This window comes from Tyto alba, unplaced genomic scaffold (assembly GCF_018691265.1).
Source record: "Tyto alba isolate M040663 unplaced genomic scaffold, T.alba_DEE_v4.0 Super-Scaffold_5, whole genome shotgun sequence".
Lineage (NCBI taxonomy): Eukaryota > Metazoa > Chordata > Aves > Strigiformes > Tytonidae > Tyto > Tyto alba.
In genome coordinates, this window is record NW_024881326.1 from 14,650,351 (window position 1) to 14,675,097 (window position 24,747).

The 24,747-nt window shown below is 47.8% G+C and overlaps 2 protein-coding genes across 4 annotated transcripts; both read left to right on the forward strand.

Annotated features, from left to right (window-relative positions):
* The first annotated feature begins 1,937 nt into the window (after positions 1–1,937).
* Positions 1,938–7,842, forward strand: LOC104360403 (putative P2Y purinoceptor 10). Its single transcript, XM_009966343.2, has 2 exons — positions 1,938–2,158; positions 5,632–7,842. The coding sequence occupies exon 2, from the start codon at positions 5,682–5,684 to the stop codon at positions 6,795–6,797; it is 1,116 nt and encodes a 371-aa protein (XP_009964645.1). The 5' UTR covers positions 1,938–2,158; positions 5,632–5,681; the 3' UTR covers positions 6,798–7,842.
* Positions 7,843–13,924: 6,082 nt separating this feature from the next.
* On the forward strand, positions 13,925–23,333 carry GPR174 (G protein-coupled receptor 174). 3 transcript variants are annotated; one of them, XM_042807320.1, is made up of 4 exons: positions 13,993–14,009; positions 14,099–14,247; positions 16,480–16,552; positions 20,741–23,333. In XM_042807320.1, the coding sequence occupies exon 4, from the start codon at positions 21,146–21,148 to the stop codon at positions 22,139–22,141; it is 996 nt and encodes a 331-aa protein (XP_042663254.1). In that variant the 5' UTR covers positions 13,993–14,009; positions 14,099–14,247; positions 16,480–16,552; positions 20,741–21,145; the 3' UTR covers positions 22,142–23,333. The 3 variants fall into 3 exon arrangements, with proteins under 3 accessions (XP_032857091.1, XP_042663254.1, XP_042663256.1); XM_033001200.1 differs by lacking the exon at positions 14,099–14,247 and having other exon boundaries at positions 13,925–14,009; XM_042807322.1 differs by lacking the exons at positions 13,993–14,009; positions 14,099–14,247; positions 16,480–16,552 and adding an exon at positions 19,309–19,345.
* The last annotated feature ends 1,414 nt before the right edge of the window (positions 23,334–24,747 follow it).

Here is a 24,747-nt window from a genome sequence, read left to right on the forward strand (position 1 = left end):
AGACGACCTTTTTTTCTGGAAGCCTTAGATAAAGTCTCACAGTTATTTAAAAATTCCTTTGTGTCTTCTGCCTTTGAAAGTGTAACATTGCATAGCATAAAATGCATGTTTAGTATTGGTAACGAGCCAGACAAACAGAAATGCTAAACAAACATATGCATGCAGTTGAAAGAAGAGGTTGATCGGTATATTTTGAAGGAAGAGGTTTGAGGCTTGTCAATCCATCAGCCTTTCATGCTCAGGAAGGTTGCAATCTTCTGCAAAAGTACTTCCAAAAAACTATGAGCAGAGGAAAGACTTGACGTGGTTATGACCCTGAGGTGCAAGTCTGACATCCACTGACCCCTTCTTCCCCAGCAGTTCTGCTGTAAACATGTACCTAAAAATAGGGCTCAGAGATGGCTGGATAAAGTGCTGGATGTGTGCTGTGGACACAGAAGTAGGATGTCCTAGGCAGGATATCCTGATAAAACAGCCATTTCACTTTGGGATAAACCTTTAACCTCTGGAGAGGGATGGGGTGCAGTGCCGACCTCCCTTCTGCAAATCTGTGAATGTTTTGCAAATACACAAGCATTGCTCTTTCTTCCAAGTATCAATATCAGCTGCTGAAAAACATGTGCAAGAAAAAACTTGGAATGATAAGCAGCTCTTGCATCTTCCAGATCACTTTGCTCTCAGCTGAGATAAGCATGGGGCTTTGCAGCTACTTATTTGCTAGCAGGCTACATTTACCTGATGGATAAGCAAGTGGTAATGAAGAAGCCTATAGATAAGTCTATAAAGGCTGGTATATAAACTGTATATAACCTGGTCTTGCTTTCATGAGGATGTTAACCAATGGATTTAATTAACTGCATCTCCACTGATCACAGGATACTTCAGGTCAAGGATCCTCTTCTCCGTTCTCTATGCTACCTTCATGAAGCACCACTTCAAGGCACGGGAGCACACGTGTGTCCCCGTGGTCAGCATCACTGCCAGCACAGAGAAACCCTGGCAACTGCGCCGCCGGCAGAGCCGGTGGGCTTATGTGCTGTGGGCAAAGATGCACGCCTGATCCCAGACCCTGAGCTGGCCATTTACTCTACAGTTAAAGGTTATAGTAACTTCCTTCTTTCATTTCTCTTCCACAGTTATGTTTCTGATAATTCTGCAGGGTCATAGGACAAATTACAGAAAATAGCTGAATGGAGCAAAACAAATAGATCTATTTATACACTACCTACAGTAAGAAAGGGAAAGATGCCAACAGCCATATTATCTTTGAAAGCCCTGGGCCATAGTATGTGACACTATATATCAAGTAAAACCATTCAGCTGGAAATGAGGCATCTCATAATAAGTTACACTACAATATATGCCTGGCAGTTTTCAGCAATTCAGAAAGAAGGAGGTCATGCTTAGAAGGCAGTAAAAGAACTTATTTATATATATATATGGGACAGGAATTAAAGGAGGCAAAAAGAAAAAATAAATTGGGAAAGATGCACATTATGTTTTTGTTTTTTTTTTTTTAAGCAATAGTATTTTGGGAAAATCTCCACCGTAAACCATCATATTATTTCCAAAATAAAGTCCAAACCTTTAGCTTGAGCCTATAGCCTTGATAGTCTGAGGCTAACCAAACTGCCAAGAAAATGAAGGGAAATGACTACCTTCCAGTAACTTACACTGGCACAGTTTTCAGTTTTCCTTTAGCAAGCGCTTACTGGAAGATTTTTCCTTCTGTATTTTATAGTTTTTAGCAAACAAATGGCAAGTGACCGTGGATAAAAGCAGAAGCAGCTCAACTGAAGTACACTGACACCTAACACAACTTCTGTGCAAGAAAGAGGGAAGAAATCTGTATCCGAAGTCTCTATCGCATGGCAGTTGAATCAAATGACGTCATCGCCTTCCCAGTTGTTTTAACGTCATTAGCCGTACACATTTTGTGTGGTGAAGAGAAACAAAATACAGGATTTCCTGTTCTGCAGCCACTGTACTGGGCTGCAGATGCCGGCAGGATTCCAGTGCTCCGAAACATGTGGAAGTTTAACGAGTCGGTGGGGCTGGGATCGCTGCGAAAATCAGTAGAAAATAAAAGCAGAAAGATCGCTTCTCCTGCTCTCTAACATGGATGTCAGCCCCCAAGAAGGATGGGAGTCACAGGAAGGTAAGATTGTTTTCTGCTGCGTGTTTTCTTTTGTAGATTGAAGCAATCGTAGTTTTGAGCAATGTTATCACCTTTTTTTTTTTTTAGTTCTTCGAGAGATCTTATCAGGCAGAAGCTGCTACAACATCCCCAGCAGTTTCTGACTGTGCCCATGTATTTATTTCTGTCTCACCCAGCTCGGAGGGGTGGGTGAGTGGAGCTCAGTGTGTCTGAGCAGGCTGCTGTGTGTGGCAGTACATGGGGAAAGCCTGTTTTACCCAAAATACTTCAATTTTGTCGTTACTGACAGAAGCTGCCATAACCAACCAGCTCTGTTTATGCACTTCCTATTAGTGCCTGGATTAAACAAACAAAATTATTGCTTAAAACACAAGTGCCAGAAAGCCTCCACTGCTTCAAATCAGGATCTTATTTCAAGCAAAAGTGGACTTTTTATTATTATTTTTCCCCCCCCTCTAGACTGCTTTTCCTCCAGTATTCCAGGCTTGAGCAGGGCTGAAGGGAGGCAGCTCTGCCTCTGGGGGGTCCCGAAGCCGGGGGCTCTCCCCAGCCATACCAGGAACACAGCTTTACCCTGGTTTGTCCAACAATCCATGGAAAAGATGAGGGCAAGTTTGCCAGTGAATCTGGGAGTAGTAAATGCAAGACCGCAGTAATGTAGGGCTGGGTGGGGCGCAGAGTGATTCAGAGTAGCCAAGCGATTTTCAATAGTGACAGCCACATACGCCTCCAGGAACAGATACTGCTAACATACTCAGAAAAAGAAACATGGGTGTTTTAATAGCTGCCTTAACCTCCTAATTAATTGCAGAGTTACTTGATATTTAATGAATTGCAGTGCTACATCCACAGCCAATGGTCTTACTCCTCTGTTTCAGCATGCAGCTGGATAAAATTCAGCTTCGCTAGTTAAAAATCCACCTCCTGCTCCTGCCCGTGTGTAAATCTATGTGTGGATGAAATAGGAAAACAATCAAGCAGTGACAGGGAGTATTTAATACAAGCTTTATAAAGATGCTGAACAAAACCCCTGCCAAAGGCCACGGGAGCATCTCTGCCCCAACACCAGCATCACAACGTGAGGGAAGCTGGATGGGGTTGGGGCAAGGCAAAAACTGAAAAGTAATAATAAAGGAAGAAATCCACCCTTTCAGGAAGCATTGTACTGAACAAGCACTGGCCTGAACTCAGCCCAGCAGTGGCTCGGCTGGGAGCTCCCTGGTGCTTTCTTGCCAGGTGCCCCAACAAGCGGTCTCACCTAAAAACTAAAAGTGTCAGGTACCAGGAGTGATACCCGGCCCTCCCATGGAGAAACAGGCACTCCTACGCTCCCAGGGAAAGCCAAAAAATGGAGAAAAACGACAAGGAGGCTCCTCACAGTCACCCCTGCAGGGACAAGGTTTAGGATTTGGGCTGAGATGTGCGACAGGGAGGATACGGTGGGACAGGGATGCCAAGCACTCTATTATCATTTTCACAAGCCCAGACTAGCAAGTGCCACCTCTGTCACTGGAAGGCCATGACAAGAGCTGGGCACAGCTGCATCCCCCATGCTCCCCTGCAGTTTTTCCCTCTCTATTTTCTGCAGGGATGCAAAGACAAGGTGTCCTGCCACCACTTTTCCAGGGTTAAACAGACTCAGTGCAAAGGGCTCTGGCCAAGAGTGGGGCCAGTGCTGAGCATGAGCCCATCATGGGTTTTCAAGCAAGTGAGGAGCACATGGGGATGCTGCAGGGACCAAAGGGTTTTGTTTCCTACTGTCCCCTCAAGACAGATGCCCTGCTACCCTGCCTTGTCCCTGGCTCAGTGGATAAATCAGAAATCTCTGACCCGGTGCTGACTGCTAAAGCCCAGTAAGCAGCCAAAAGGTGCACTAGCCCAGCAGCCTGCCTACAGCCAGGGTTTCACTTCAGCCTTGCTTTTTTTTTGCAGCCAAACCCTGGAGAGATAAGCAAATGGGAGAATGCAGTTTGGTAAGGGCTTAGATCAGAAAGCAGGGTATAAGCACTGCACATGCACAGAAATGGGGATAAATGCACTGACCCTTCTCACATCAGAGGTGCAAGTGGTGAGCAGCCAGCCAAGAGGCTACTGGCTATATTTTATATATATATATAGCTGTAGATATATATGTATATAAATATGTATCATTCCTCCTGAAACTGAAAACATGGCAGATTCCTCTGAAGAGCTGCCTAGGTAGAGGAGCCTTCACCCTGCACCTCGAAGCGGTGCCAGGCTCTGAGCAGAAGCCTGGTCCCTGCTGAGAGAGATTAGCTTTTAGAAATCCACCCCCGTGGCAAACACAAGGCTGTTGAGGGGCTTGGTGGCAATGGCAAGAGGTGCTCAGGGCTCTGCCAGGTCAGGCTTTTGTCTTCTGGAAGGGAAGCGCAGGCTGCCTGACACCATGGAGGCAGCTATAGGCTCCTTTTCCACGGGGAAAATTGCACCATTTTGTTGCAGATGATGCTACAGGCCCTTGGTTTGTAACCTGTTGCTGCTAAATCACCCCTTCCTGAAGATGCAGATCCTTTCCCTGGGGGATCTGCTCATAAATGGCAAAATTTATCACCTCTCTGGAGGGCTGCACAAGTACCTGTGAACTCACCATGACCCAATAATACCCTCAGCACTGGCTGGGTGAGGTGGATTGGGTAAATGGATGAAAAGGATTTCTACTCGAAGAGTCAGATGTATTTATCTTCATGTCCTGAACTGTTTCTGGAGGATAATTTCTGTTGCTACAACACGATGCCTGCACAATGTGCCATGAGTGCCGGAATTGAGTTAGCAGGACCGGCAGAGCAACCAGCGTGTGCTCGGCCAGCTATTAGTTTATAAATCCAGCCTTAAAAACTGGAGCCAGAGCTCTGATAGATCTGTCTGCACCTCTCCCACTGGCCTCTGTTCTAGTCAGCTGCCTGCCAGCACCATCATTTGCTGATGCTAATTATTGCCCTCACTGCTGATTTGTTTCAGATCTCTGCCTGGATCTGAAAAGACAGTGTCTAGTTCCATTTAAAGTTCCTATTTATTTACAGCCCCACTAAATTGCTTGTAGACATACCAGAGCACTAAATTGATGGGAATTTGACAGAAAACTATATGCAGTAGAAGTGGTCCTGAAAACCCCCAGGGAGCTGAAGCAGCTCTTTGGCATTAGTGATAAAGAGGTAAATGCTACGCAGCTCAGTTGCAATGTCACTGTAATTGTGGCATTGCCTCAGGAGGTGGCAGGGTACGAGATCCTGCAGAGCACATCTGAAAGAAGCTGCACGGAAGATGCCCAGGATCGCTGCCTGTAAGTGGGGTCTGGCTCCACACCCTTCACAACACACACACACTCTGTCTTGCACATACGCGCTGTACACACCTACACACAATTTACTCTGCTGTACTGAAGTGCATTTACTCCACGTGGGGAAATACTGGTGAGCTTTTGGCTTTGCAGTATCTGTTTTTATTCCCTACAGAAACTCTCCACCCGCCTTAATCACCCCATGAGCGTAGAGCTTTGGTCGCGATGGAGAGCAACATGTCCTCCGGGAACTGTACTGATCCCCAAATGTCCTTCCAGTCCACCCTGTACGCAACCACTTACACCATCATATTCATCCCTGGCCTCCTGGCAAACAGTGCTGCCCTGTGGGTCTTGTGCCGCTTCATCAACAAGAAGAGCAAAGCTGTCATCTTCATGATCAACCTGGCTGTGGCCGACCTGGCTCATGTCCTCTCGCTGCCCTTACGTATGTATTATTACATAAACCACACTTGGCCATTTGGAAGTTTTCTTTGCCAGGTGTGCTTCTACCTGAAGTATCTCAACATGTATGCCAGCATTTGCTTCCTCACCTGCATCAGCATCCAGCGGTACCTCTTCCTTCTCCATCCCTTCAAAGCCAAGGACTGGAAGCGGCGGTACGACGCAGCCATCAGTGCTGCTGTCTGGCTCTTTGTTGGGGCAGCGTGCTTACCCCTGCTTGTAGTGAGGAGCCCAGCCTTGTCCAACAGCACAGATACCTGCTTCTCAGACCTGGGGGTGAAGCAGCTGAGCCCGGGAGCCTCCATCGCACTGGTAACTGTGGCGGAGCTGTTTGGGTTTGTCATCCCTTTTAGTATCATTGCCTGCTGCACTTGGAAGATGTGGCAGTCCCTGCGGGAGTGTCCAACGCAGCTGCAAAACACCAGTGAGAAGCAGAAGGCTTTGCGCATGGTTTTGATGTGTGCAGCAGTCTTCTTCATCTGCTTCACCCCCTACCACATCAACTTCCCTTTCTTCATGATGGTGATAGAGAACATCATCCAGGACTGTGCTGTTCACAGGAGCACACTCCGCTTCCACCCCATCTCCCTCTGCCTGGCAAGCCTCAACTGCTGCCTGGATCCGGTCCTCTACTACTTCATGACCTCTGAGTTCCAGGACCAGCTTCTGCGCCACAGCTGTGCTGCCCTGCGTGCTCGGTTCACACGCCACGGGAGCCGTCTCTCTATCACAGAAACCGGACACGACATTCGTGTGAAGAAGAGAAATCTTCCACGCTTTAAGTTTTGGTCTCTTCCCAAGTTCTTTGGCCGAATAAACAGCATGGAAATCCCCCCCATGCCACCTGACGAGCTTCTGCTGGAGTCCATCTCTTGAAACTTAAGATATTTCTGTCCATGTAGGCGCTTCTCATAGCTTGAGTGAGGATTGCGTTCAGCCTCCAAATACATCTTGAATTACCCCTTGTGTGCCACAGATGCTAAGATCTGACCCAGAAGGACATTTTGATGCAAAAAGACTTGCTGGTTGCATTGTTGCTGCTGAGGACTGTTTGCCTTACAGTATTCTCTGTCATAATGTTGTTAAATACCCAAAACAGCTGTTGCTAATCCAGTGCCTCTCCTGTGCTGAACTGCAGCTGGGTTCAGGTCCCTCTCATTTCTGTTTTTTTCATCATTTCTACATATTTTTAATTTCTGAAAATCCTTCTGGATCCTGTGTTGTAAGTGGGTAGCTCAGACCCAGCGCAGCTTGGGGCGGTAGCACCAGGGGAGTTTCAGCCCTGACCGCAGCTACCTGCAGCCCATGGTGACTTACAGCATCCACCACGCTAACGTGAGGGTCTAGATCAGGACAGCTAATTATCTCCACATAAACTGAACCTCTTCCCATTGCTTAAAATCAATCATCTGGATCTAATCTAGCCCAATTTGGGCTGCAAGACTATAACTTTACCAACATGTATCAAGCAAAGAGTATTAACCTATATCCATATCAGTGTTAAAGGGAGTTTTCAAACAAACTGGGCTCAGCTCACGCCTGGCTCCTGGGAGCTACAGGATGCTCAGCTGATTTTGGGGAAATGAATACTTGGAAGACAGTTATTGGATATGCCATGAGCAAAGAGGATGAAGGACATCTCCCAGGACACATTTACTCACAGAGACTTGGTGTGAGCTGCATAATGGTGGACTAGTAGTTGGCATTGCCGTTTCTTGGGTTATTAGGAGTCTTGTGTTATTTGGCATTTTGCTAAAGCCTGTGGTTGCAGATTAAGATGTCATCCAGGCATCTCAGTTTTGCTTTAAAAACCAGAAAAGGTCCCAACCCTTGCTGGGTACTGAGTAAAGTTTACAAAACTGACCCAAGTGCATCTTTAAAGCTTCAAACTTGGGAAGAAATAAAAAGATCTCAACACGTATTTTAGCATCATGGGTATTATTTTAAGTGCTTGTAAATAGTCTCATTATGCACCACGTCTGCACTCAGAGCAACAGTACAATCTGCAGAGGCGGGGAGCCCCAGCTTGGGGCTCAGAGAGGCCCAGTTGCCGCTGTGGCCCCTCACACAGCGGCCAGCATGGGGGCTGTGAGGTTTCCTCCTTGTAGGCTAAAGCATGGAAGACTGCAGTGCCAAAAAGCCCTCGGGGAATTATATAAGTAAACGTAGGCAGAGGGGGTTTGATAGGAAACAGCTTTGCTGATGATTGGATGCACATTTCCAACTCATGCAGCGTTTCTGGGAAATGTAGTGCAGGCGGTGGTTTACTGTCACATTGCCAAGGCTGGTCTTAGAAAGATGAGTGGAGATCCAGACAACCCAGAGAAATTTGCTTTAGTACTTACAATGTGCCAGAGACAGTCAGAAAACATGCTGTCCTGCAGCCTGTTCTGTCCCAAATCTCCTCCTCCTCCTCTCACAAAAGGAAACAAACTGCAAAAGGACACATTTTCCTTGTTTGCTTGGGGGGGTAAGGGAGAGTTTTGAGGGCTGAAAAAAAGCTGCTTCAGATGGCACAAACCCAGAAGCATGTGCAGGTAAAACAGGACACCCAAGCAAAACCTCGCCGATGCCGTGGCTGCAAGACCCGGCTCCGGGCAGCCACCATAGAGACGACAAGTCACACCACCAGCACCTTAACCAGGACTGTGGTCTTATCCTGTGAGCATCTTTTGGGAACGGTTCAACCCTGCGTAGCCGAGGTGGACATCTAGGTAGCCCTCAATAACCACAGCTAGATATTTATAAGTCTAGATATTTATAAGTCCTGCTGACTGACCACAAAGCCTGTATTGCGGCTCCAGCCTTACCGGCAGCACCAGCTCCAGGTTTCCCAATAGCTCCAGTTACCACTGGGACTTTTCCAGTTTGTTTTCAGATGGCACAACTTTTCTGAAATTTCTGCAATGCAGCTTCCCCCTTCCAAAAAGAAAACAGGGAAAAGAAAGCAAGAAAAAAAAAAAAACCACCCTGTCACTAATCTGTAACACTGAAACACAACAGCAACCCTTACTTGGGCTGCCCCTCTGGCTTGCCTGCACTACAGGTTACATTGAAAATACAGTAGAAGATTCACTTTCTGGGTTAAACGCACTGGATAGCAAGGATTTTGCTGGGTTTTACAGAAACCAAACCCTGAGGAAATATCCTTTTCCACCAAAGATTGGTGCTTTCTAGCCTTCAGAAGCCACAAGGTGCCTGCCAGCCCTCCCGTTTTATCACAGTCCACCAAGCTCCACTACCACAAACATCCTGTCTGGATGCCAGGACCCAAACTGTGGGGATTTGGGGAGCTCTGCCACCTAGATGGCACATGGAGAGGGGAACAGATGGACAGGGATGCTGCTGGTCCCCAATCTAGAGATGTGAGAGCTGGGAGGGGTTGTCGGGGGGCAGCAGGACAGAGCAGGCTGGGGGATGTCTGGCTCTACAGTGTCCCTAAGAAGATTTAGGCAAAAAGCTGCTGTGTTGAAGATTTGCTTTGTCAAGGCATGAGCTAACTTCTTACAATGGAAAAGCTCAAGGTTGAAGAAAAGGGAGAAGAAGGGACTGGGAGATGATGTAGAGGGGAAGAGAAGGCAGGGTGAATTAAGGGCTTTTCAGGATTTCTCTCTCTAAGCCGTTACCTATGGGCATTAAACCTTTTATTCACATGGCAAAAATCAGCCAGTAATAATCCCAGTGCTGTGCTTTAGCCTCATTCATTTTCAGATAAGGGGAATTTCCAGGCAATTACAGACCCTGGCCGTGCTCTCAGTGCTGTTGCCACCAGCCCGGCCCGCAGGAGCACATCCCTGACCCAGGGCACTCTCAGCCCCACATACCACCCTCTGCTCTTCCGACCGGAGAGCCCATGGCAAATGCTCTGGGATCAGTGAGCCAGGCAGCCTCAGCCAGCCCGAGCGCTCAGACTGATAAGCCACTGGTGACAATTTTGGCTGTGATATTGCCCTCCCCAGCAAGGCGTGCTGCAGGAGGGCTCCCGAAATGCCCTCGCAGAAAGGGCGAGTGGCTGCAGCGGCAGGGAGAGCAGCAAAGCGGGCAGCTCAGCCCAACCTCCGCCAGCACCAACATCCGCATAGTCATTATTCTATAGGGTTTACTCCTTTACTGGTGGCTATGACTAGAACTGTTTAGCTGTTTTTATATGTGTCCATCCCTGTACACATACACTCCTGCACACATACTACACTTACATATACCTAAAATCATGCAGTACTTAGTAATATCCAAGAAGCCATCTCTTGTGCACAATGCTTTCTAGGGCGTCGCAAGGAAGGAGGGAAGGTTGCTTTTCTGTTTGCTAAAAATACCTTTTTCCTCCCTCCATGATCACATGCCTCCCAGTGCAGCCCCAGTAAAGTGACTTTGCCTCTGGAAAACCACTCAGCCTCATCAGAGCTCATACCACCTACCCAGTAGTGAGACTCAGACTGATGATTTTTAGCACAGTGCTAATAGCCAGCACTGCTGGCACCAAGCTGCTTCTCCATCCACCCACCTCACACCAAAGAGGGGAAAGTGCTGTGCCTGGCAAAGAAACAAACACAACTTCAACTCTGAGTGCAACCTAAACGCACAGAAAGCAAATTTTGCTGCTTTAAGCCAAGCCAGGAAGCGGTTTTCCAGACAGTCGTGATTTCATCAGACCCGAGTCCAATTTTTTTGATTCACAGGCTCAGCCAGCAACACCCTGCAAAGCCCAAGTCAGTGGTGTTCAACAGGACAGCACCATTTTAGAGACCCAGGGCTGTCCATCAGTCCCTCCTGCATTGTAGGGTCCTGTTCACAGCACAAGGGAAAAGATTTTTGGGAACTGTGAGTCGATGCCATGGCCACATTCAGCACTGTAAGAGTTAGCTCTCCTCTGAGAAACAGTCAAAGCCTCAACCTTGCTGCAGTCAGCAAGTCCTTTCTAGCAGGAATTGACATGCTGATCGCTGAGTCTTGCTTCTCTTAACAGGGGATTTTTTTGTTTTTAAAGAAAATTTCCCTGATGTAGGCGGATAGGGCAGGCACCAAGGCTAGGGAAGAAAATTCAGAACTTTTTAGCACTGTGCCTGCTACCCCTTTGCAAACATGCTCCTGCCTGGTCTGTGCTCTTCCCCACACTCCTCCTGGGTCATCACTGAGAAAAATATCACCAGCCTTGTGGAGAGAACACAGACATGCGAGCTATTCTCATTAATTATTTCTATTAAAGACTGTCAGTGCAGACCAGAAGGACCTTCGCTGTTTTTGTCTGAGGATCTCCTACAAGGTCATGAAGCACAAGCTTAGATGAACTGAAAATTTCTAATTTTTACAAGATAAAAAAGTAAGTATAAAAGCTAAGTAATATAAGAGAAAAATATTAGATAAAATTTTATCTTATACTGTAAAATAATCGCCTTGTGAATTGGTGCCTAGCTCCAAGTTCTCCTGATTTTTGGTGGCCTCAACTACAGCAGGTTTGGGGAGGGTCCAGCCAGTGCTGTCACTGTGCACCCTGTGCCAGGGGACAGCACGACCCGGAGACTGACATTCGGCTGCTGGTAAAGGTGAGCTGGGGAAGGAGCCCCTGGGTTCCCACCCACGCACCCCGAGGAGGGGCTGAGCGGGTGCCGGCGCACGCAGCAGCTCCTGGAGTGACGGGAAATGGGATGGATGCTGGTGGCGATGCACATCAGCTGTGCGCAGAGCACGGCGCCAGCAAAACAGGATATGGTTATGCTCTAAAAGGGTGTTTTTGAAACAAAGTCTATCTGTGCGGTAAATGCACTCGCTGCCCCAAGCGCAGGCTATGCTTTCTTATAAGTAGGCTAGCTTCTGTGGAAATGAAAGTGCAAAATTGAGCATCCATCACATGTTTGATTAGGAAAAGAGAAAGACATCCTCTTCAGAGCCCAGGTGGTGTTCAGTCACGGGGGCTTGGTACTGCTGTTATTCTTGGGACTGGCCTCAATTTTATTGTCTATTAAAGTGCTGTCCAAACCATCCCCCTCACCCCCAAGGTCCCTGTGGGTTACTAGTGTCAGGACTGGACACAGGGCAGGAGCGAAGCCTGGAGACAACCAGGTTTCACATCACATGATTTTGGGTTTTGGGAAGAGGAAATAAAAGGTTTTTATTTAAATCACTACAGTGAAAACACTTTACAAAGCGTGAGCACGTGGCACAGGCAGCTGTTGGCAAGCATGGGGAAAGTTTTGCATCCTAGACCCCACTGCAGTTATGGAAATGCTCCAGGACTAATGTGAACTGAGTCGGCATCCTCCACTGAGGGCTCAGCACATCTCCCAGGAGACTCTGCAACAGTGACAAGCCCCATTTAAGTAATAAACCCCAAACCTCCGCTGCTTCTAGTCCAAAAGCATAAGCAGATTAATCCATCCCTGCACCCAAGGGGACAACTGTGCAGCAAAGATTCCACAGTGCTGAAAGCTCTAGCTCCCACGCAAGATTAATTAAGGCACATTAAGTAATCAGCAGGCTTCAGAAAAAAAGGCTAGAAGCTTTAACTAGTAGGAGTGTTAGCTGCTGAAACAGGCAAGAGCCTGTGTGTTTTGGGAGGTGCAAGCTCCAAAGCCCCAGCAAGGAGCTGTGCCACTGCAGGGATGACAAACCTGGCACACTGCTACACTATAAAAGCCCACAATGTGCCCAAGAGATTAATTTCCTCTAAACTACAATAAAAAGAAGTGTATAGAGCTACAAAACCCTGCTATAAGTTGGAGTTGTTATACAAGTAAATCAATAATGGTTTAAAGCAGTAGGTGTCTGAGACCCTGGTGCCTGCTGCGAGCACATGTGGTGGGGACACCGCAGTGGACCCCACTGCCTGGCCCCCTGTATGACCCTTCTGCAGACCTGCAAACTGCTTCACAAGCCATGCTGCAAAATAAGTCCTGTTCTCCTGAGCAGACATGCAAAAAAAGTGAATAAATGCAAATTGAAAAGTTGCAAATAACTTTAGGGTGAATTGTTACAGAAAAGTCACTTTTTCAGAATAAACAATTGAGTCAAGAATCGTCAATTCCTCTCGATCTTAAAAAATTTTATTTATTTTTTTTTTTTTTATTACTTCTTGGGCGAGAGACCCCAGATGGATGACTGGAGAAGTGCTACTTTTCACAGCCACGAAGTCACCGAGCGTGCAGAGGCAAGCGAGCAGCCCAGGCGGTGGCCAGTGCCGCCCTCTGCTGATGGCCACGGCCCGACGGGCACCCCGCGGGTGCGGAGCCGGGGCCACGGTGGCTTGGGAATGTGGCAGTGGGTGACACCGCTTCATGGCACAAGCCTCCATTTGGCAGAGAAGAGTCCTCAGCTCTGGCCCTGGGCTGCTCCACATGAGCTGCAGAAACCCATTAAATAAGAAAATAATGACCGTGGAAAAAGTCCTGCTTTTGGGGAAGCCCGAACCAGACCGTGATCTGTTTCAGTGCGACTTTCTGAAGCCCCCACCAAAGCGCTGGGTGCAGGGACCTGCAGCGTGGGGGTAAAAACATCCAGAGGAGAGAAAAGCAACCTCTCTCAGAAAACTGGGAAAGGGAGAGGAAAATAACTGATGAAGCATCTTGCTTCATCAGCCTTGTTAGTTCTGTGGCCTTAGCAGGAAGGGGCTCTGTGAGCAGGCACTTGCCTGTGGGAGCCTGCGCTGCTTCAGCTGGGTGCTGCCAGGGCCCCCAGCCCCCCCGGGCCCCCGAGCCCCCCATCCCCAGCAGCGGGGGAGGCTGCTGGGGCGACAGCAGCCTCGCAACGAACCGCAACTGCCACGCTGCGGCGGCAGTTTCCAACACACCCCAAAACTAACAGCACCTTTACTTATAGATATATATATATATATATATATATATATAAAAAAAAAAACAACCCACACACAAAAAAAAAGAAAGAAAAAGGGCCAGGTCCAGCTGGGACCCACGGGCGGGAGGAGCAGCACAGAAAGCGCTGCCGGCTGGGGAGGGCCCTGCTCCCCGCCTGCGCAGGCTGCTGCTCCCGGCAGTTGCACTTTTGCTTTTCACGTCGAGAGGGGTGGGGACCCGCTGGCAGCACCCACGGATTGGGGCCCACAGGGTCACACTAGAGCAGCCCGCTGAGAAGGCAAAGGTAGGACTGATATTCTTTTATCTCTGGTTATCTTTGGTTCAGGCTAACAGGTTTAAATTGTGCTTTTTTTTTTTATTATTGCAACATAGACTTGGTGCCTTTTCTTACTCACACTAGAAGTGCTGAGAAGTGTTGAGGATACCCCACTGAAGGGCAGGAGGATGCAGTGTTAACCACCAACCCCCATGAATCTCCAGAAGTAAATGAGTAGAAGCAAGGAGATGCAGGCTAAGCCCAGGTATGGGTGAGGAGCAAATATTGCCATTTATTAGAAGATTGAGCTCTAAGAGGTCATGAGATGCTCTGTGTATCCAAGGGAAAGAAGGGGTAGGGCTTAAGCCAAACTAGCCAGCCATGAGGTTTCAAAGTGTATTTTCTATTACTGTTATGTGATTATCAAGAAGTTGCGTTTAACAGTAACACCAATCTTGGCGATTCTTAACCTTTGCAAAGCCCACAGCTGCTTGTGGCAGGACTTGTAGATAAGTGGACTTTTTGAGGCCATACAGCCCCATCCCCACAAGCATGGTGATAACTGGTCTAATTCACTCATTACTCCAGGTCTCACTTGGGTTTCTCTCGCTGTATTTGCCCAATAGATTTTCTTAAATGGTCTGTTCCTCACAAGAAGCAGTATGCTGACTTTCCACTGGCAATTTTCCACTTAATCGCAAGAACCGGGGGAGGGAGGAGGCAGGGTTATCAGTGCCACCACCTCTGCTCGCAGCCCGGTGAGCGTGGGCATGCAGCTGCGCCGTGCCTGGGGGGTGTGTGCTGACAGTTTGGGTGGAAAACTCACAGCTTTGGTGCTCCTTACCATGCACATCTAACAGGGACATCAGGGTGTGCCAGGGAGGGAGAAGAGGCATGGGGGATCAGGCTAATACACAACACTGCTGCTCCAGGTTTATTTTCCCTTTTTTAACCAGGATAGATATTAACAAGGGAGGACAAGAGCTTTTGCAAAGGATTAAAAGGCAAAAGCAGCATATTTCATAAGGCATTAAGCCAGAGCTTTTATTCTTTCCTGCCTATTTTTGGAACTGACCTAGCCAAAATCCCCCTGGTGTCCCCAGCTGCCTGCCAGCCTGACTCACCACCCACCAGCACGCAGCCGCCACCTCCCCCCCCCCCCACCCTCTCTTCCCAGTGAGCTCTCAGAGCTCCTGCCCCACAGCCCCTTCCCAAAATTTCAGTGCCAGAGGGGGAGTCTCCCTTGAGCAGATGCCAGCAGCAATGCTGCTTCTCCCAGCACATGCTGAAAGGCAGGGAGCATAGGCATGCCACAGGGCGCTCAGTTACCTTAATGATGAGCAAATCCCAGACTGGTTTGGGTTGGAAGGGACCTTAAAGACCACCCTGTCCCAGCCCCCCTGCCACAGGCAGGGACCCCTTCCCCCAGCCCAGGGGGCTCCCAGCCCCGTCCAACCTGGCCTTGAACCCTCCCAGGGAGGGGGCACCCACAGCTGCTCTGGGCACCCTGGGCCAGCGCCTCACCACCCGCACAGGGAAGAATTTCTTCCTAATATCTAATCTAAATAACTGTTACCTCTATCCCCAAACCCCCTGATCAAGAGTCCCTCCCCACCTTTCCTGTAGCCCCTTTAAGGGCTGGGAGGCCACTCTAAGGTCTCCCCAGAGCCTTCTCTTCTCCAGGCTCTCTCAGCCTGTCCTCACAGGGGAGGTGCTCCAGACCCCAGTCATCTTCATAGCATCCTCTGGACCCACTTGAGAAATTAATGAAAGAACAAATAGAAAGAATCCTTTTTATTCTGCTCTGCCAATGCCCCACAGTCCTAGCCTGTGGTGTTTTACAGCTTTTTCCCCTGGAACAGACATTCACCACCTTTAGTGACTCACGTTTCAGGTAACCACAGAAATCAGATGGGATGAAGAGGTAATTGCTCTGGTACCCTGCAACTAAATCAAAATGAAAAAGCTGATCCAAGGATGCCTAACAAAAGCCCTGTGGCCTCTGGGGGCAGATGCTACCAAAGAGAAAATAAAAGAGAGAAATCTCCACAGTTAGTATAGCAAAAGACAACATTGCTCCCATGGAAGAAGATATAAAACCCCAAAATATACCAGAAAACTGCTTCAGGAGAGAAAAGCCTTTATCCTCCCTTGACATTTTTTAGAAGAACTAAAAAGCAATCCTATGCAATGATCAGTTTATATTTCTACAATTTACATTTTCAGTTAATACCTATTAACTATTACTACTAGTAGTTATCTCCCCAAAATAGGACAGCAGCACTTCGGGTGATGTAGAAAACAAGTGGCTACTGGGAGAAGCCTGGCACAAGGCACCACTGCCCTGACCTGGGCCAGCTCCCATGTCCCCACATCCCTGGCTGACGGCACAGGGAGGGACAGAGTCATCACCACACCACCTCTGCTTACACAGCTTCAGCAGGAAACTAAATTTTTATTTGAGATTACCCCTGTGCACATTCTCCTTTTATTTTAGGCCATGGAGGAGAAGGAGGAAAAATAGAAGAGAAGCCTCAGTCAACTACATACCCAGGCCTCCTCCCAGAAGGGTAAGTCAGCAGGTGACACCAGGGTGCCGTGGGCAGCACAACCTGCTGCTCTACCTATGTCACCTCTGCCACAGACTTTATGTGCCTTTACAGCAGAAATACCAGCCCCAAACTAAACACGGTGTGCCTACACACCCAGCACTCACCTGATCCAGCAGCGGTCCTTGCAAGAGCGGTGCTCAGGGGCAAGATCCAGCCAGGCTGATCGCTTACCCCAGCTCTGGGAGGGAGCAGGAGGTGTTGAGCAACATCCCAAAGGACCTGGGCTCCAAGAAGGGACTAGGTGTGACACTGCAGCAGGGGCAGCCCCTACAAACACTGCCTGGCTGCGGGCTGCTTTCCCCCAAACTGCTTTAAGGGCCTCTTCGTCCACCAAGCTGGGTTTTAATGGCTGCTGTAGCTTTGCTTCCTGGGGTAAAAACCACAGGATTTGCTAACAAGGGTCCTGGGCTGACCTGGGCAGTTACAATTATCCTCAGGTGAGGAGCCTGATTACACATGGAGGGTGTGATGGGCTCTGGGGTGGGCATGGGGCAGAGCTGCCCCACATCCCAGGCCCATGGGTGTTGTGGCTGCTCCAGCACCCCCAGCTCCTGCACTTGTTCATATGGGGCATATGGATATATGGCTGCCCCGCAACATATGGAAAATACTTTATACAATATGTGCCCAGCTTTAACGAGCCCTGGTTGTAAAGCCTGGCTACTAAATGTACCTGGTGTTTCTGACTCATTAAATACAAAACAGAAGTCTTCATCCAGTGTGCTGGCGTGGCTGACTGTGGGCTCTCTCCTTGGCAAAATAGTGGGGGGAAAAAACATTCAGGGGAAGAAGGAAGCTGTGCCTGAGGAGAGTCTCACACCTATCACCGCAGCCAGACCCCTGTGCTGAGAGGAAGCGAGTGCAGAGCATATGAAACAAAATTTCCTCTTTCTGGAGCTTTTTTTAGCATCCTGCTGGTTTTTACATAGCACAATTGGCTGAACTTTGCAATGTTACTGCATGGGATTTCCAAAGTGCAGTTTCTCACATTGCTGTGTTTTTTTACCCCACCTCCAAGGGTGGCTGCTCTCGCAGGGATGTTTTGGGTGCCCTGGGCAAGCGTCCTCGCGGCTCCCCGGCTTTAGCTGGGCTTTCTGGGACCCCTTGTGCTATGGCTTTACAGCCTCAGGGAGAGGCAGAAGGTGCTGCAAGCGCATCCCTGCCCTGGGGCTGGGCTGGAGGGAACAGAGGATGGTGTTGCAGGAGAGTTGCTGTGCAGTGGGGATTGGGAAATGCAGACACTGGAGGGGGCAGCAGGAAAAATTGCTCGTGTGCACGTGTGTGCACACTGGGCTGTGAACAGACAGATGGGCTGGGACAGCACCTTGTCCTTCCCTTTGTGTGTCTCATGGCCCAGCAATGGAGGTAGGGTGGATTTCCCTACTCGGGAACGAAGCCAGTGGAAAAGGAGCATGATTCAGCCTCCCTGACTGGGTGATAGGAGTCCTCGGGCAAGAGATGAGAGGAAAGACAAGCTTGTGTTTAAAAAAAAAGCCAACAAAATTTAAAAAAAATAATTGGAAGGAAGAGCTGGGTGATGTGGGTTTAGGGCTTTATCTTGCAAATGCCCCTGTAAATGCATCCTCTGCCTGAGCACACATGCATCAGCAGGAGTGGGACATCTGTACGGGCAGCGAGCAATGGCTCTGCAAAGTCACCCAAGCTCCTTGATGCTGGCATGTCGGAGGAAGTTTCAGGTGAGAAGTTGAGATGTTCTGGGTGAAAAAAAAGTGAAAATCAATCCAAGGCAAAGCTGTGCAGCTCCTCATGAGCCACCCTTACTCTGCTGGGCAGGCTACCACATCCTCGGGGATGGTGCTGGTATTTGGGGAGCCAGGAGGAACAGAAGAGCTCATCAGGAGTGAGAGGATGCACCCAGGCCCACTGCCTGGTCACAGCCCAGGGACCTACAACGTTGTTGTTTTGCTCCGACACTCTGGCAGGACCAGGACCTGGATGGGAAGCCTGAACATGTCATGCTGAGGAGTTTGCTGTAACAGTAAAGATGGGCATGTCTTCACAGGGCCTCAGCAATCACCATGGAAAAACAACGTGAAAGAGAGCATCCCTCCCATCCTCTAAAAGTACCACTAAACAGCTCAGGATGCTTCCTCAGCACAGCCTGCTCTGCCTGGACCTAGACTCAGCATTTTTTCAAGCCCAGCAAGGCAATTTCCGACCGCTCAGGGAGGATGTACTGGTTTTGGCCAACTGGTTTGGCTCAATCCCAGTACAGAGGAGAAGGGGGGGACATGCCTGAAACAGGTGCTGTTGTTAGGAAGCCCCAGAGGGGTTAACCAGCTGCTGAGGGCAAGCCCTGCAGCCCCAGGGAACCCCAGGGCATGACAGGTACTGCCAAAAACCAGCCACATCCACAACTCCCTCCCAGTTACTTGTGCCAGTCAAGCTCCAGCAAATGGAAACTGAAGCCTTCGGCCCAAGTTACCCACCAGCGATGGATAAAATCTAACAAGTAGATGAGCACCAATTAGTTTTGCTGCATGACGAAGACATTACTAACATTTCTAGAATTAGTCATGCAGGTTTGTGCATCGGAAGTTGGGCGGAGAATTAATAAAAGAACTGGAAGGTCTCTCAACAGAAGGCTAATTAACTCTACGGCTTATTGATCGTCGCTTCTGAAGTTTAATGAGATTATTTCATGAGCCATTTTGCTCTACTGGTTCTGTTAGATGGTGGCTCCCTGGAAGAAAGAAGACATCTCAGTCTTATTGGACTCATAATTCAATGGTATGAAAGAGAAACTACACAAATAGACACAGAAAAGCTGCTCCCCGAACCGTTTCCTTCTGTAGATTTTCTGTTTCTGCCCAAAGCTACTTCAAAGTTTCAGTGAAATCACACTGACAAGTGCTAAACATTCGCTTCATTAATAAATGTTCCAATTCTAATGCCTATATGTCAAAGCACGGGAAAAACATGAGGGACGGCAGCAGGATATAATTTTGCCTTTATAAATGTGCCTTTGGCATCTTGGTTGGTACCTACAAACTTTTCACACTTAGACCTGTAGGTCAATTCTTCATGCTGAAGCAAAAGGCAAACCTCAGAGAGTTTGGACAGAGATCTGAGTTTCCTCTATATTTATCAAATCTGTTTGTTTTTTGTTTTTTGTTTTTTTCATCTGACAGATTCAGATAGTATCAGCTGCTTACCATGCAAACAATTTTAAAATAAAGTCCACCTACAGTGACCGTAGTGATGATATCTGGTATTTCCAACAGCTACAGCAGTCACATGCTCAAGATGAGTAAAGGAAAGGCTTAGAAAAAGCAGTTATGAGAAAGTAAAATTTAATATAATTCAGGTGGTTCTGCAGCAAAAAGTGTTTAGAAAGTGAGCTAGTTGTCCCTGATTGCTTGTAAGTATGCTTTATATTATATTTATGAAAGATAAATTAAGAAGATGGCCCTGGTTCAGTGAAAGCCACTGACTTGAGACTTCTACTCTGTGCTGCAGCAGCTGCAGCTGAACCAGTGGAAAATGTTAATTTTTCAGGCGCGTGTGTCAGGATCAACTACATAAGGAGTAGATTTTGTTCCATCATCTGCTCAGCTGCCTGTAGGTGTGGTGCAGGTGGGAAGATTCTGAAGGGCTTTCCCGGGAAGACTAGGGGAACGTGAAGCTCCTGAGTGCTGTGTGAGGCGAGAGCAGCCCTCTGCCCGTGCCAGTGCAGCGGGGAGGGATGCAGGCACAACACGCTGGAGCATCTCTGCACTGGCTGCACCCTTGGGCATGGGGAGACCAATGCATCTGGCGGTAAAGGGAGATTCGGATGGAAAAGCTGGAGCTGGGAAAGAGGCAGCTGCAGAAACCTGGCGGAAAATTAAATATGCCCTGAGATTGGGGGTGACTTCTGCTTGGCAGTACAGCATCAGAGGCTGGTTTGCAGTGGCAGTTAAACACATCTGCTATTTATTCTTCAGTGGTTTTGCACCTCCCTTCACTGGGTGAGACATGGCAACTGTCAGGCAGGAGAGGAGCAGACCACACAGATGCCACTAGCAAGAGGTTTGTTTCTGTTAGAGAGATGCTCTGACCACTCTTGCAAGCTTTCCTATACCCTCTGCTTTGTAAGACCCGTGTCTCCCTTCAGTGTTATAACTGCACCTTTCTGTCTTTCAGCTGCGGGGCCACATCATTTGTCAAACTCCTGTGTTGAGAGAAGTGGCTGAAATGCCACCCAAAAGGTGACAGAGGTGCAGCTCCGGTGACAAACCGTCGACTGCTTTGGCACACAATGAGGTATTTCCTGGTGTGGATCCCTGCTCCCTCAATCCTGCAAGTGACTAGAGTAAGGTCTGGTAACTTCTGACAAAGAGCATGAGCAAAGCACACGAGCTCGACCTTAATTAACTCACTCAGCCTATAATGAAGCTCCTCCCCAGAGTGGACACAATGATCTGGTAAGCGAAGCTTCACACACGGATGCCAGGGCTGAACCTTTTTATTTAAGCACCAACAACCTGGGGACAACCTGGCTGCAGGATGGGAGTGAGGAACATGTTATCATGCCAGGACTGAGCACCGATGTGGAGCACAACCATGATGAACAGTTCCAGCTGCAGCGAAACAGACCTCAAGCCCTACTATGCAATTACGTATACTTTTATCCTGATCCCTGGACTAATAGGAAACACATTAGCCTTGTGGGTCTTTTACGGGTACATGAAAGAGACTAAAAGGGCCATAATATTTATGATCAATTTAGCCATTGCTGACTTAGCACAGGTTTTATCCTTGCCCCTGAGAATTTTCTACTACTTGACTGGGACGTGGGAATTTGGAGGAGGTCTCTGTATGCTTTGCTTCTACTTGAAGTACGTCAATATGTATGCGAGCATCTACTTCTTGGTTTGCATCAGCGTAAGACGATATTTGTTTCTTATGTACCCATTCAAATTCAGCGACTGCAGACGTATCTGTGATGTGTATATCAGCATCATCGGGTGGGTGGTGGTCTGCATTGGCTGTTTGCCTTTCCCGCTTCTCAGACTTCACCAGGATGCTAAAAACACGTGTTTTGTGGATCTCCCAGTAAAGGAGGTTGACCTTCCCATCTCCATTGCAATGATGACGATAGGTGAATTGCTGGGGTTCATAACACCCCTACTCATCATCCTATACTGCTCATGGAAGACTATCTTATCTCTAAAAGAAAAAAATTCTGCTTCACATGACCTCGGAGAGAAAAAAAAGGCTTTAAAGATGATTCTCACCTGCGCTGTGGTGTTTCTGATTTGCTTTGCACCTTATCATATCAGCTTTCCACTAGACTTCTTTGTCAAAACCAAAAAGATTAAAAACGGCTGTGTCCAGAAGGTGATCTCGGTGTTTCACGTTGTAGCTTTATGCCTTGCCAGCTTGAACTCCTGTGTGGACCCAGTCATCTACTACTTTACTACAGATGAGTTCAGGAGACGCCTTTCCAGGCAGGATTTGCAAGACAGCATTCAGCTCCACAACCTCAGCTACGTGAGGAAGCACTCCAGAGACATGCTCAGGGAGGACACCATGGACTACTAGCACCAGCCTTCCCCAAACAGTTGCTAGGACTTCAAATGTTCACTATGTTTTGGGGTTTGGCCCATTTTTATTTTTTTTTTTCCCCAGGACACTGAGAGCAAAAACTCAGCCAAGCTGCTGATTTCAGTGAGGCTTGGCGGAAAACAAAAGAAGAACCCCCAAAACCCAAACCTGATGGCAAATATGTTGATTTAACACTTTAGTTGCAAACTTCCTCTGAAAATAATAACACCATATAATTCCCACAGGTCCTATTTCTAAGCTGGGCAGCCAGGAGCAGGCAGCTTTGGCAGTAGGAGGATGACGTGGGCCCATGGCGAGAGGTGAGGCTGTGCCCCATTGTCACCAGTGGGCCACTACCTGGACATGTCCTGGTCACGCACCCTGGCTTCAGCAAGAGGTAGCAAAGATTTTGAGGTCTTGCAATGCAGAAAGAATTTGATCCTAAAAATTAGTAGGTGACACAGTATTACATATTTCTGAAGCAAAAGACAATCCAGCAGTGACTAATTTCCATGGAGAGTGCCAAGAGCCAGCCTCAAGCCATGTTGACCACGGAACAAGGAGCGTAAGGTGGCCCTAAAGAACTTGTCATTTAAATAATGAACCAAGCCTGCATTTTGGGGTGTAACAAATGACATACCCCCAAATCACAAAGTCATTGAAGCGTTCAGACACTATTTTTCTGCCACCAGTTCCCATTTCTGGCTCAAAAGCCACATGGCTGGGAGCCACATGGCTGCCTTGGATAAGCCTTAACCACAGGGCTGTGCTTTGAGGGTATGGTATTTATTAAGGCTAGACATCCATCAAGCCCTTCAGGTCCTCTTTTCACCAAAGATGGGGAAAATTATTTCCCTTTCATTGATAACTGAGCCTGCGCCATCACACCTACTCTTCATTAACAGCAGTACAATTAAAACACAGTCAGATGAACCAAACCTTCCTGAAGTTGACTGTAGTGGAAACTCACTATAAGCAGAGTCAAAGGTGCCACCCAACAGACTACAAAAGATTTTTAAGAAAGGCTCAAATGTGGATGTATTTTTAATGAGAATTTTTTTAAAATCAAACAACAGAAGCTTTGGGCTTAACTGGTATTTCATTTGCACGTTCTTGTAAAATTTATTTTTCTGTGAACTTGTGAAATGTTACATTTTGAAATGTAAAAATACTGTGATGGTATTAGGTTTTATTTAATACAAATGTTGTTTTATAGATTTAATTTATAAAAAAATACGTATTTTGTAGAAAAATTATGTGAATCCTAAAGAGTGTTGGAACACAGAAAGACGTTTTTCTTTTTAAAAACCCTTCTCTATAATAAAACCAAACTCCACCACCTCATCCCTACAGGAGTCTGAGCAGTGTGTCTATACCAGAGTGTCAGCTGAGTAAGCACTGCTAGTTCATGGAAACCACAAAGCACATCGTAATTTGTTCATAGCAATGAAAAAAAAATTTTTTTTTAATTTCCTGTTGCATATGATAAATCCTTTAACATTTTTTAAAAAAATGTAATTCTTGGCTCACTTTTCCCTCTGTACCTGCCTGCATCCCCAATACACGCTTACATGGACCAACGTGTGGCAGAGCTTGGATTGCTGACGCCTCTCGAGCATCTGTAGAACAATTTAGATGCCTTTTCAAAATTATTTTAACCTCCTTCTTGCACTGGGGAGAAAAGCAAAATGCTGGCTTGCAAGGGACAAAACACACTGCTCCAACTGCAGCATCTCATCTGCCCCCCACGAGAGATTTACCAAGGCAGTGTGACTTCCTATAGCTGAAGGCCAGCACCGGCACAAACCCATCACCAACCTTTCTGGCCACTGGCCCCCGTCCCTGGCCACATGGGAGGGGAGCAGCATGGCCCCTACACCCCCCACCCGAGCTACCTTTAGCTTCTGAGGGGAAAAGATGTTACATAAAGTGGTGTCAGAAGTTCAGAAATTCTTCAGTGAGAAAAACCTCAATAAGCTTAAGTTTTCCCAGCTAGAAAATACTGTGGGTGCAACATGAGCTGTTTCCCCTGCTGCCATAGCAATGTGGTTTATTCATATTAGTATTAACGGTCTCTTTTTACAGGAAGTTTGGTGTAACAGTCATGGTAGCTCACATGAGCTGAATTCAGGAGACATTGCCTGCCCCCCCCATGCTGTCGCATCTCTGCTCCAGGCAGCATTTGCTTGGGCCATGCTCTCCATTGCAGAGATCTCACAAGCCCTTGACTGATGTTGCCATGGACATCTGGAGAACTGAGATATTACTTAGATTAACAGAAGTTGTACTTTCATCCCCTGTTGATGGCTTGGGATCCATGATACCAGCCCATGCTTGAGGCCCGCAATCACATACCAGCAGAAAGATGCTCTGCTGCATTTCTGCCACCCCAGAAAGCCTCAAGTGGGGATGATACGTGGCACACAGGAGGTTTGGAGAAGACAAGTAATGCCCAGCCACTGCAGCAGCAGGGAGCAGCAGAAAAAAGCTGTTTGATTGTTTTTCTGCCCAGCTTCAAGTTCTGTGCTAGGCACGGTCCGATTCCTCACCTGGACTTGGCTCAGGTCCGGCTGCAGTTCTCCGATAGCCTGTGCAAAGCTGGC